The sequence below is a fragment of the Tachyglossus aculeatus genome, chromosome 16, assembly GCF_015852505.1.
Source record: "Tachyglossus aculeatus isolate mTacAcu1 chromosome 16, mTacAcu1.pri, whole genome shotgun sequence".
Taxonomy (NCBI): Eukaryota; Metazoa; Chordata; class Mammalia; order Monotremata; family Tachyglossidae; genus Tachyglossus; species Tachyglossus aculeatus.
Window position 1 is genome coordinate 36555318 of NC_052081.1, and position 13512 is coordinate 36568829.

The 13512-nt window shown below is 52.7% G+C and overlaps 1 protein-coding gene across 2 annotated transcripts in view; it reads right to left on the reverse strand.

The window, feature by feature from the left end:
* Positions 1–2563: 2563 nt before the first annotated feature.
* The window catches only part of SUFU (SUFU negative regulator of hedgehog signaling), a 116571-nt gene continuing 105622 nt past the window's right edge, over positions 2564–13512 (reverse strand). For both annotated transcript variants that reach the window (XM_038758000.1, XM_038757999.1), the window contains exons 11-12: positions 5848–5913; positions 2564–3075 (exon numbers count right to left, since the gene is read on the reverse strand). In XM_038758000.1, coding sequence (XP_038613928.1) covers positions 2986–3075; positions 5848–5913 — 156 coding nt within the window. In that variant the 3' untranslated portion in view covers positions 2564–2985. The remainder of the gene's footprint in view (positions 3076–5847; positions 5914–13512) is intronic.

The following is a 13512-nucleotide window of genomic DNA, read 5'->3' on the forward strand; positions in this document are numbered from 1 at the left end:
AGCTCAGCAATCTAGCTGAGGGGGGACGGCAGCCGAAGCCACAGATCCTCAAGGCAAGACCTAGGAGGGAGGCAGTCGCATTGGGGAATGGAGATGAGAAATCAAACCAGATGGGTGGTGAGGAAGAGACTGACAACGGGATGTTCCCACAGTTTCACTTTCCCAGGCCCCCCTTGTCCATCCCGAGGTGAAGAGAGCTTATCAAAACCTCTAATTGGCTCTGATTCAACTTCAGAGCTCTAGCCAAAAACCTTAGCCCCCTGCACCCCTTGGGGAAGGGGTCACGAGCTGACCCCAGCCACGGGCAGCTTGGTCCTGGCTCCGTCCGAAACAGCCGCTGGGTCCGGTTTGCACTGGGGCTATCCCGTGGCACTCCACGCCCCTCGACTGGCCTCCAAAACTGTCCTTGCTACCTGGGGCTCCTCTGAGCCAGGGGTGACCAGGAAGCTGAGAATTGCTCCATGGCACATAAGGCCTGGCCAGACCCATAAGGGCCAGGAACTTGAGCCTTTACAAAAGATGCCCGGTGAGAAAATTCTCCAGCCAGCTTTCAGGTTGGGAATTTGGGAATTTTGGCCCCAATAGGCCAGTGACTCCTGGGCCCAGCTAGCCCCGGTGCTGGCTTGAGGAATGGTAACTCTGGTAGCGGAGTTCGGCGGGGAGGAGTTCTTCCTGGGACCTGGAGGGAAAGGCCAACTGCCAACCCAGCCGCAACCTCTACTGCCTTGGTTGACATTTCTCCCTGGTCTCTGGCGCAAAAGGGGTGAGGAGGGTTCCTGGGATCTGAGCCTGAACAAGGGCTTCTCCCTATCCTGGCTTTGGGGAACTGTGAGTCACTGTCTCCCACTGGCCCTTTCCCTCCTGCTTTTCCCCTCTCTCCACGCCATAGTTTCCACTCCTATCTCTGTTGCCTAGAATGGCCTAGTTCTCTGCTAGGACCCAAACCCCTATCATCAGCAGCTAGTCCCCGGAAAAGGGAGTGGGCTCCGAGGGGCAGTGTAAGAGATCCTAAAGAATCACCAGAGCTGGGCACCAATAAACATGGCCCCGCTTCAATGGTGCATGTGCCAATGTGTGTGTTAACAGAGAGGGGTAGAGCACAGAGAAAGTGGGAGACAGAAATTGGGAGAGAAGAGGAGGGATGGGGAAGGAGGAGAGAGGGAGAAAGCACGTCAGGGAAGTACTGGGAGAAGGAGGAGGGGAAGGAGGAGGAGGAATTTACTGTTTGCAAAATGAAAGAGACAGATGTCGGGAAGTTTATTTTTCAGCTTTTAACAAGCCAGAGAGCCGGGGGGCCCACAGGAAGACAAGATCAAACCGGGGTGGGGAGGTGGGGGGTCAGAGACAGACAGAGTCCCAGGAAGAATGTCCAAGGGCTGCCTGGGATGGGGAGGGGTGGGGGAGTGGACAGCTTATATTTATTATTTATATCTATTCTCACGCTCTTTTAACTATTGAACCGTCATCCATTTATGTCTGTCTGTCTTCCCCAGGAGACTGTAAACTCCTCAAGGGCAGGGACCTTGTTTTATGCTACTTCAGTATATCCCCAAGGGCCTAGGACAGTGCCATGCACACAGTAGGCTCAAATAAATACTGCTGTGGGTGATGATGAGGATGATGATGAAGGTGATGATGAGTGGCAGCACGCCAGGGAGAAGATTCTGGGACTCCAGGTTGGAGAAAAATCTTGCAGAGGTCTTTTCCCTACCCCTTGTCCTTCAAAGGTGGAGTGAAGAAGAGCCCAGAACTTAAATGGTTCGGGGCTTTCAGAGGCCAGAGCGGGACTAGTTTCCACCCTCATGACCCTTGGTTCCCACCTCCGGGGAGTCAGGGTCAGTTCAGGGGAGCTCCCCCTTCACCCACCAGCCAGCCAGGACTGTGGGGTTTAAGGGGGAGAGGGAGCCAGCCCCGGGCTTGCTCCTGCACCTCTGGTAGTTTGGGATTCGAGGCCTGGAAGCCCAGCCAGCCCAGTGTCCAAGGAAGTCCCACCGGGGAGATGTCCCGAGGCTCCAATCTGCAAGCAGGGAGCTCTCTCCCCCTCAGCCTCTCCCCTCCTGGCTCCATCCTCCTGAAGCCAGCCAGGCTCTGCAGGGCCTCTCCGGCCATTCCCACAGGCCACCGCCCACCCGGCTACGGCGGGGAAGGAGCCAGGAAGAGAAACCCCCTTTCCAAGCATTCTCCTCCCTTGGAGATAAGCACCATGCACTGTCTCACTGTACGGGCTGAGTTGCTTTCTTCTGGGAAAACAAAAAAGTCCATCGTGAAAACCAGTTCAGTTAAACAACACAACAACAACAAAATAAAGCACGACTGCTTCTAGCCACCTCTGTGGAGCAATTAAATACCTTCAGCTTCTTTTTTCTTTAAAAAAAAAAAAAAAAAAGGAAAAGAAAAATAAACCAAAACACACACGGAGGAATTGTTCTGTAGTCAGGAGGAGCTTGACTAACAAAAGGCTTCCAGAGTCAGCAGAGAAAGCCCATTGCACTGAAAGGTCTTGGGCCGGTCACCCTCAGACCAACACGGCCAAGGCCAGCAGGCTGGGGGGGGGGGGGGGGGGGGGGGGGAATGCCAGCTGAGGGGTGGTGTGGGGAGGTCCTGGAGCCAAACCCCCAAAACAGAAGTTGGGAAGGAGCAGTGACACGGTAGCCTTGCCAAGTCGTCCCCAGTCCTGGTCTGAATGGGAGCAGCTCCTACCCCACCCCGGGTCCAAACCCCAGCTGCCCCCAGCCCCAACCATATGCTCAGGGGCTAAAGACTGCGCGGGTCCAAACTAGGCTCTGCTTGCAAACTCATTTTCAGGTTGCAGTGGCTGTACAGTCCTCTCTCTCTCTCTCTATCTCTCTCTCTCTCTGTCTTCCCTTTATTTGCAGGAATAGTTTTTTTTACTGCATTCGTTACACTGTGAGTCACTGGGGAGCGAGGGAGCGGGCTGGGCTGGGCTGGTCCGCCTGCCCGCTGTCGGGAGGCTGGAATTCAGCTCTAGTGCAGCGGGCTGTCAAACACTGCGTCGGGTAAAATGGAGACTTTCAGTTTCTTTTCAGGCCAGCTGTATTCCTTTGGAAGTTTAAACTGGAAGTGAGAGGGACAGAAAGACAGACACAGAGTTAAAATCTCAGATGGCTCTTTTTCTGGGACCCTGATGGATCCACTGGCCGCACTGGTGATCCCATCTCCCCTGGGGCCCGCCGGGAAGCGGCAGCCATTTGATAACATGGCTGATTCCTCAAGTACCGGCACCGAGTCGGAGATAGGAAGGACAGGGACCTAACTACCTCACATTGACTGCTGTTTATAGAACCATTTCTCTTCCCTCCTCAGCCAGAACTAGCCATAGGCCAGCTCCCCCCACCCCTTCCACCGCACGGATCCTCTTTCTCCCTCACCCCCAGGTTGTCCCACAACCAGGCCCAGAGGAGGTGGTGCTTCCAGGCTGTGTGGGCTTGCTCACTGCCACCCGGGTGATCCTGCAGCTCCTACTACGCCAGACAAAGCAGTGCTGGGAGCTCAGCGGCCCAGGGCCGTGCCTGCATAGAAGCAGCTGCCCTGGGCTGGATTTTTTTGCCCCAGCTGCCTCTTTCTATTCCTTTTCCCCACAGAGGGGAAGCATTGCAAGAAGACTCTGAGAAGTGATTTCAGCAATCAATACTGAGCGTTCAGTATGTGCAGAGCACCAAAACGAAGCCCTCGGGAGAGTGCACGACAACAGGGTTGATAAAAACGTTCCCGGCCCCATCACCTTGGGGCCTGGTTGGGGAAGAGCTGCGCCAATATGGGCTCTGCTGCAGGGAGGGAGCTGTGGAATGTCCCAAGTGGCCCTTTCTGACTTCCCCTTCCCCCTCCCTTCCAGAGGTGGGGCCCAGGGGGACTGGAGGAGGCTGCTAAATTGGGGGGTGGGTGGGACACGGAGGTGATAAAGGGTTTCAGAGTCCTAGGTTGTATTCTTATTCCTTTGGTCACCTCACAAGTGCTTCCGCCTGGGAGTGTCTCCGGACAAGCCCACTCCCCAAGGGCTAACGTGGACCCCCTCCGCCAGGGCCCACTCCCTAGGACAGGCTGTCCCTGGACAGTGGGATTGGGGCCACCCCGATTCTGGGGCCCCGCCACTTCGAATGGAAGGTGGCAGCGGGGAAAGTTCCAACATTTTCCTGACCGAACCCATCGGCTGAAAGCCTGGGCGGGTTTGAAACCTCCCACCCCCTCCTTCCTCCCTTCTCCTGGCCAGAAGACCAGAAGCCGACTCCACCACGTGGGTCTGGGAACCGGATTTGGCAACAGCAGGAAAGTAGGGAAGGGGAGGAGGAGAAGGAGGAGGAAGAAGAGGTGAGAGAAGAAAGGAGGAGAGGGAAGGAAGGGGAGAAGGAGAGGAAGTAGAGAGGAAGAGGGTGGGGATGAGGCAGGAGTGGAAAGCTTTAGGGATTACTACAACGTAACAAAAAGCCACTTTCCTAGGCTTCCAGGCTAGATTGACTCCTCCCACGCCCCACTCCCCACTCTGCTCACTCCCCTTGGAAAAGCCCCACCTCAAACAAGGCTAAAAATGGAGCTTGGTACAATGCTGTTGTGAACATCTTTCTGGGCACTTTCCTGACTGTGAGAGTTTCAGCCCTTGTGGGGAGCAAGGCAGGCCTGGGGCTCTAGGGCACTGACAAGGCAAGCCTCAGGACTCACGCCTCTTAAGGGGGAAGCCGGGAAGGGCTCCAGACAAGACTTTGGGAGGAAAAGAAACTTCTCTTTCCATCCACCTCGGCTCCAGATCTTTCCAAGCTGCTGAAAAGTCAGTGTCAAGGACTCCAAGGTTTTCTGGCAGGCCTGGGCACCTCTGCCGGCCTTTTGCCTCGTGAAATAAGAGGGAAGTCAAATAACTCCAGGAGGGCTGTGCCCAGGCCTGTGCAGACTGCTGGCCACTTGGAACTAAGGATCTGGCCGGCATCCCAAATCCAGCTGGGTTGATGGCCAGCCTGACCCCGAGGGAAAGGGGCCTGGAGGACCCGGTCTCTGGGGACCAGGAGGGGCCCTGGTGGGGTGGGTTAGGAGTCATCCCGCCCCGAGGCAGGTGGAGGGACCAGATGGGTCCTGCCGGGTGCCAGTGCCAGGGTTTCCTGATACCCGGGGTATGGATGCAAACAGGCTTGAACTGAAAACATGCAGAGGTGTTTTTGTTTGGGAAAGGCAAGTTGGGTTGGGGGGGGAGGAAGGGACTTTCCGAGATGAGGTAAGTCTCTCCTAAAGAGAATGCAGGGAACCGGAAAAACAATGGGATTAAGAGTCCTGCAGGTTGTGGTGCGATGGCTGTCTGGGGGCAGAGGGCACAGGACCTAGAAATGAGGGTCTTCAGCCCCCCAGGGAGGGCTTTGCTCTCACGGGAAGCCCTTCCCTGGCCCCAGTGGTGACCCTGGGAGCGGGGAAGCTCCTGACCAGAAAACTGAAAGGGGCCAGAGAAGCTAAGCAGGGGCATTCCGAGTCGGTGTCAGAGCCCTGGCAGCTCACCGGTATTTCCGAGAGGAACAGCCCCCGGCAGCCAGCCTGGGCCGGCACCCAGCAGGGGGGCAGAGCAGGGAAGGGGTGGGGGCCCGCGGGAAGAGCGAGGCCAAACTGAAATGGCAGGGCTGGGTTTTCAGGGGGAACTTTACCACTTGAAAGTTAGATACTGCCACCCAGATCTAGGCTGCCAAAGTAGGGTGGGGTTGGAGAAAAGAGGGGAAAAAATGAGGCTATTTAACTAATATAATGGGAGTCTCTCCCTCCCTCTCCACTCCCTCACCTCTTCCATTCACTTCCCCCTCCCCCACCCTCAACTCCCAGCCTGGAAAATACTTTTATAAAATATATAAAATGGCTTACTTCTTCCGAAGTCAAATCTTCTAAGTCCTCCAGCATTCTTTCTACAAACTCTTCTGTCAAGAGGATCTGGGAAGGAGACACATGAGTTTTACTTTTTTATACTTTACCTAATTGCCAAGCAACAGACTTTATACTGTGCAGAGACTTGATTCCTCCTCCCTCCCACCCCTGTTTCAGAGATACAAAAGGAAAGGTTTGAGGCCTTTAATTTGATTTCCACTTCTCGCGTCCAGGCTTCACCCCACCCTCGATCACCCTCCGGACTGTCCATGCTCCTTCCACATACTAGTCCAGAACAATGGGATCAAAAATGTGTATGTACGTATTGGGGTGGGGGGGTAGAAAGAGAGGGTATATGTAGGAGGGGGGAGAATCGGGGGGAGTTGGGGAGATGGGAGACAGAGGACACTGTCATTAATCCACCTGTATATATGTTTGTACATATTTATTTCACTTGTACATATTTATGCTATTTATTTTATTTTGTTAATATGTTTTGTTTTGTTGTCTGTCTCCCCCTGCTAGACTGCGAGCCCGCTGTTGGGTAGGGACCGTCTCTGTATGTTGCCAACTTGTACTTCCCAAGCGCTTAGTACAGTGTTCTGCACACAGTAAGCGCTCAATAAATACAGTTGAATGAATGAATGAATCCAACTGTGAAAGGGGAAGGTGAGATTCAGCAATACTGAAATGTGGGGCGAGAGTTGGTCTGGCAGCATGGCCTAAAGGAAAGAGCATATTCCTGGAAGTCAAGGGACTCCAGTTCTACTCCCAACTCTGCCACTCACCTTCTGGGTGACCTTGAGCAAGTCACCTAACCTTTCTGTAGTTTGCTCATCTGTAAAATGGGGAGAAGATCCCTGCACTTCCCTCCCTCAGACTGGGGGACACCACTTGGGATAGAGAGTATGACTGATTTAATTATCTTGCTCCTACCCCAGTGCACAGCAGGATGCTTGCCACCAAGTAAGCACTTCATCGATGCCTTCTTTATCACTAATGTCTTCTTTATCACTAGTCGGTGCTGGTTTTAGGGAGGAGGAGGAGGAATAAGAAGAAGAGGAGGAAAGGAGTCCTCCATACACAGCAATGCTGCTTTCCAGGATCAGGCAAAAGGTTTGGAAGATTAACCATTCCAAGAAGCCTGACCCCAATATCCCATTCAGCCCCACTATAACCACCAAGCCCCCTACCCCCTTCTCCCTAGGACAGTGCAGGGTGTACAGCAGGCCTCAATAAATGCATGAAAGGATCTGGGACACAAGACTCAAGGCCTGTGTTGGGGGGGGAAGAAATGGGGAGGAAAGGGGAAGAAAGCAAAGGGGATTTTAGTGGGGATGGGAACTAGGAGGTGACAATAGGAGCAGAGGGGGCCACTGACTAAGACTGTGAGCCCCATGTGGGACAATGACCGTGTCCAACCTGACTAGCTTTTATCTACCCCAGCGTTTAATACAGTGTCTGGCACATAGAAAACATTTAATACCATTGGGGAAAAAACGGGTGTGTTGGGGGGGGGGACGAGAAGCAAAGGTAATTCCAAGGGAAAGTGACATGGCACTTCCAGATTAAAGGAGGGGGAGTGGAGAAGGATGAGGGAGTGGGTCATCAGATTGGAAGGCATCAATATGAGCAAGTGAACAGCCTGAGATGGGGTGCAGCGGAGAGGCCTACGGACCAGCAAGCTAAAGAGGGTCAAGATGAGAGGGAGGACGGAACAAGCCATCATGTCAAATCAATCAATCAATCGTATTTATTGAGCGCTTACTACGTGCAGAGCACTGTACTAAGCGCTTGGGAAGTACAAATTGGCAACACATAGAGACAGTCCCTACACAACAGTGGGCTCACAGTCTAAAAGGGGGAGACAGAGAACAAAACCAAACATACCAACAAAATAAAATAAATAGGATAGAAATGTACAAGTAAAATAAATAAATAAATAAATAGAGTAATAAATATGTACAACCATATATACATATATACAGGTGCTGTGGGGAAGGGAAGGAGGTAAGATGGGGGGATGGAGAGGGGGACGAGGGGGAAAGACCAGGTGAAATGAAGGGAAGCTGTATGAAGGGTTGGAGCGGGTGACCAAAACATTGTTTAAAATGGAGGGACGACGGGGGAAGATGGAGATAAATTTAATGGTGCCATTGGGGTTATTAGTATATTCTGGAACATTGATTATCTTGGGGGCCGAGATTCCTTGTGAGAAATAGAGAACAGGGAACAGCAAAAAGAAGGGGTTGAGCCCGATTCTGGTAGGCCACAGTTCCACTGAGAGAAGATGGGCAAATGAAACTTCAGGGCTGGAAGGAAACAGGTCTCACCCGAAAAGCCCCCACTTGTGGGGGGCCCCCGAGGAAAGGAGAGTCTGCTGTGAACGCAATAGAAATCTGGGACAGATGCTCTGAGCAGGAATGCATCACACTGAATCCATGGCATTCCAGCTGTGTCCTTCATCCAGAGATGGAGAGACGGATGCTAAAGGCCCAAGTGACGACTGACTCAGGGCCCCGGTAGCCTGACTGAATCCCTGACTCCCTCACATTCATCCCCAAAGACATCTTTTCCTTTTCAGGGAGGCAAGAAGCCTGCTCTGAGGGCCGAGGCCACGCGGGGGGAAATTCAACTCAAGAGAGGGTGCTGTACTGTATTGTACAGAGAAGCAGCATGGCTCAGTGGAAACAGCACGGGCTTTGGAGTCAGAGGTCATGGGTTCGAATCCCAGATCCGCCACATGTCTGCTGTGTGACCTTGGGCAAGTTGCTGAACTTCTCTGAGATTCAGTTACCTCATCTGTAAAATGGGGATGAAGACTGTGAGCCCCACGTGGGACAACGTGATCACCTTGTATCCCCCCAGCGCTTAGAACAGTGCACATAGTTGGCGCTTAACAAATGCTATCATTATTATTACTATTACTGAATGGGGCTTCAATTGCTCAGAGGTGCCAACGGTTCAACTGGAGGGAGAGAAGCAGAGATTTTTTTGGTGGGGAAAGGCTTTTGAAGAGCTAACATCCCAGAGAGCCACCATTATGGGGCCCTGACTGGAAACACTCCAGTCTCGTCAGGGACCGGGGTGAAGTGAGACTGGAAGTCCCGCTGCGGCCCTGGGGGCCATCACCCTCCTCGGGGAGTGGTCGCCTAGGTGCTCGAGGAGGAAAGTTTGAGGAAATATGGCCCCTAGACCTCTTTGGGAGATCAAAGAGGGGGACAAAAAGCCCAACGGTTTCCCCAACCAACCCCAAAAGCCTCACTGAATTGTAGTTGGGGCCAGGTTTCTCTGAGACTAGAGCTGTTTCAGACCAAGGCAGAAAAGGTGGCTTTTCTGACCCGCAGAAAAACCTCCAAAGCGGAGAGCAAACATATGCAGAGAGGCGAGGAGAGAGTCTGGGGGTGGCAATGGCATAAAACTCTTCCCCCCCAATTTTCAGTTCTGACTTGCAGGTTTCTGCAGGAAACTTCACCACATTACTTAAGATAAATAAAAATAAATGGCACATTAGATCTGCATGATATTACAAGTGACATTCTCAGAAAGAAGCATGACAGACTGTCACAGCTCCAGGCACCTCATTTAATTTCCTTGGGGAAGTAAAACGTAGGAAATGCAATTGAACCAACGGGTCCTGTTCTCTGTACGCTTCCAACTTGGACTCAACGAATGTGAACAGATCTTATCGACGGGACACTGCAGAGAGGCAGCCGTGATGGAAGAGCTTACGTACCCTCCAAAGAGTCCGAGACTCACTGTTGTGATACAGCTGCGGATAAACGGGGAAGGCGGTTTCCTGCTTGGACACGTTTGAGACCTACTCAAGTGGTGGCAGCCGGTCCGTGATGAGGAGGAAGGCCAGGAGTGAGCTTTTATCATCCCCCGCCGCCATCCAGTGCTTATTAATTCAATCAGTCAATGAATGGATAAGCAGTGTGGCCTAGTGGAAAGAGCACTGGCCCGGGAGTCAGAGGACCTGGGTTCTCCACCCAGCTCCACCCAGCCTGCTGAGTGACCTTGGGCAACTTCCCTGTCCTTCAGTTACCTCATCTGTAAAATGGGGATGAAGACTGTGAGCCCTATGTGAGACAGGGACAGTGTCCAACCTGATTAGCTTGTATTTACCTCAGTGCTTAGGATGGTGCTTGGCACAAAGTAAGCGCTCAACACATCCCACTAAAATAAATAAATAAATAAATGAAGGGCGTGTGAGGCCGAGGCCGCAGGAACCCAACTGGTGCAACACGCAAAACTGGGCCTGCTCTCCCATGAAATTTCCTGGCCAGGCTCTGAGGCGCCTGTTCCTCCTTGGTGTCTGGGGACTGGGCATGGGGAGTGTCCAGGCAGCCCAGACGGCCAAGAGATCCTTCAACGAGGCTTGCCGGGGCGGTGGCCACTGGGACAGCTGTCTCTCCACTCCCCCACAACAGCTGTCTCCTGATCTCCGCAGCCACCCTGTCCTGATGGCTGGCGGCAAGAAGCGGCAATTCTTCGGCCCAACTTTGGAGGGTCCCCCCTTGCTGACCTTGCCCGGTCTCTGCATCCACTTCTGGCTGCCAGGCCGGGGGGGCCCAAGATGGTCAATCAAGGGAGGGCCCCTGGGCCAGTCAGAGGACCTGCGTTCTAAACCCAGCTCCACCACTTATCTCCTGTGTGACTTTGGACAAATCGCTTAATTTCTCCGGGCCTCAGTTTCTTCATCTGCAAAATGGGGATTCAAAACTGCTCTCCCTCCTACTTAGACCGTGAGCCCTCCCTGAGACCTGATTATCTTGCATCTACCCCAGTGTTTAGTACGGTGCTTGGTACGTAGTAGTCGCTTAGCAAATACAATTATTATTATTATTCTGCAGGAAACAACAACAAAGCTGGGGTTCCTGGTTCTGAGGTTGTGGGTTTTCCTCGAAGATATGTAGCCTAGACTGCGCCTACAGCTCTTTCGCTCCAGACAACAGAAACTTGCTGAGCGCAGAGCTAGCCCAGCCTCAGCCCACTCAGTCATCTCGGACTCCTCCCTCAGTCCCCAGAACATTCTGCTGGAGGGTCCAAGGGAAGAGTAAAATGACCCCTAAAGTCCCTTTGAAGAAGGGGATGGATCCCAAAGACTCTTCACTGGAGAAATACAACAACAATGATTCTTCACTGGAGAAATACAACAATGATAATTGTGGTATTTTAGTGCTCACTATTTGCAAAGCACTGTACTAAGTCCTGGGGTAGACACAGTATATGGAGGTCGGAAACAAGGGGCTCAGAGACTAAGAAGGGAACATAATAATAATAACACTGTTGGGTAGGGACTGTCTCTATATGTTGCCAACTTGTACTTCCCAAGCGCTTAATACAGTGCTCTGCACACAGTAAGCATGCAATAAATACGACTGATTGATTGATTAATAACAATAATGATGATGGCATTTATTAAGCGCTTACTATGTGCAAAGAACTGTTCTAAGCACTGGGGAGCTTACAAGGTGGTCAGGTGGTCCCATATGGGGCTCACAGTCTTCACCCCCATTTTACAGATGAGGTAACTGAGGCCCAGAGAAGTGAAGTGATTTTTTTTTTAATTTCTTTTTTATAATGGCATTTATTAAGCACTTACTATGTGCAAAGCACTGTACTGGGGAGATTACACTTACTTTTTTTTTATAATGGCATTTATTAAGCGCTTACTATGTGCAAAGCACTGTACTGGGGAGATTACACTTACTTTTTTTTATAATGGCATTTATTAAGCACTTACTATGTGCAAAGCGTTGGGGAGATTACAAGGAGATCAGGTTGTCCCACGGGGGGCTCACAGTCATAATCCCCATTTTACAGATGAGGGAACTGAGGCCCAGAGAAGTGAAGTGACTTGCCCAAAGTCACACGGCTGACAATTGGCGGAGCCGGGATTTGAACCCATGACCTCTGACTCCAAAGCCTGGGCTCTTTCCACTGAGCCACGCTGCTTCTCTAACGTGTGTTGAACCCCCATTTTACGGTTAAAGAAATGGAGGCCCCGAGAAAGTGACTTGTCCAAGGTCACCCAGCAGGGAAGTGGCAGGGCTGGGATGAGCAGCCAGGTCCTCTGACTTCCAGGACTGTGATCTTTCCACTAGGCCAGACTGCTTCCCTGGGTGAATAAGAACCGTGTCCCTGAATCCCAGGGGGGAGCTAACTGGCTGAAAGCCATCCCCTTTCCCAGCCGGGTGAGCGGGGTTCCGGGACAAATACTGGGGGAAAGACTAAGTTCTTCACGGTGGGACCTGCTGCACAGGGTCTGCTGTGCAGAGTGGGGAGCCTGACGTAGCACAAGCCCCACGGAGGGTGAAAATGTGCCCTGGCTGCAGGGACACCCACTTGCCCGCCATCAACTACCTCTGGGACGTTTCCGGAACGAACTAGGCAAGTCTCTTCCCTCAATTCCCAAAGTGAGGCAAGTCCGGCTGGAGTGAGGCACTCGGTGCCGAGGCAGAAGCCAGCCCAGCTGCTGCCGATTTGACACCGACTCAAGCATTTGTGGTCGATAATATTTTTCAGTTGGCCAACGGCGCTGCCAATGCCATGCCTTCCTTTCCCAAAAGACAATCTCCACTTTGTCCGGCGACTTGTTTACCCTGCATGTTGACTTGTTCTCATTTCCCAACAAGTTGGGCTCTCCCTCCACCCCCCTAAACTTCTTTAGGGAAGGAAATGTGCTGTCTTGATTCCCCTTGGCTGGCCGTGAGGAGGTGCTTGGCCCCACAGACTAGGGAAGAGCGGGAAGGGGAGCTGAGCTGACCGAACGAATGGCTTTTTTCCTCCGTAGGGGGTAGAACATTCCTTGCCGCACCCCTCCGGATACTCAATTCGGGCAGTGACTTGCCCCCGGAAGGGGCAGGATTCGGGCCATCACTCCGCACGACGACAACGGTACGTGTTGAGGAAACCAACTGCTGGGGCCTCAGCCGGCTAGGAGGACTCACTCCAAGATTTCCTCCTCCCTCGGGAGATTTGCTTCAGCCTTCCACTCAATGAGGAAGACCTTTCAGGTAGAGTCAAGCCCCTCTGGGGGCCCAAGGAAGGGTTCTAACAGTTCCCCAGCTGCAGCACCAGGAGATTTCCCAGAGAACGGGTCCCGGGCTCTCGGAGCCTTCTCCCGACATTCCCCCACTCGACATAAAAAGGCAGTTGGCAGAGGCAACCTGTGAGTCAGGAAGGGAAGAGCAAGGAACCCATTCCAAGCCTTTGCCACCCAGATCTGAGCACCTAGGCAGCACCCTTCACTCCCGGCCCGGAAGCCAGCACTGTCTTCTGTCCTTTCCAAACCACCGGGCACTCTAAGCCCGTGACCGGTAGTTGATGATCAGGAAGGGAGAGTGATGTTTATGGGTGGGCTCAGAGGTGGCCAAGCCGATCGGAGGACGTAGCCGGACAAACTCTTCTTGTGGGGGGCATCTTGTCTTGGAACTGGCTCCCTGACACCAAGACCACCCACAGTGTCATCTCTTCCCTGGTTGGAAGTCTATTCAGAGGAGTGACCGAGTGCTTTGACACGCTATTTCCACCTCAATCTTGAGGTTATACCAGCTTTAAGGCTATTGATAAAGATCATGGGGTAGGTGGTGGGGGAGCAAGGGAAGGGCAAACCCTTGGGAGCTTTTTTCTGAAAGGCCTCCTTGTGCCCGAGTAGGG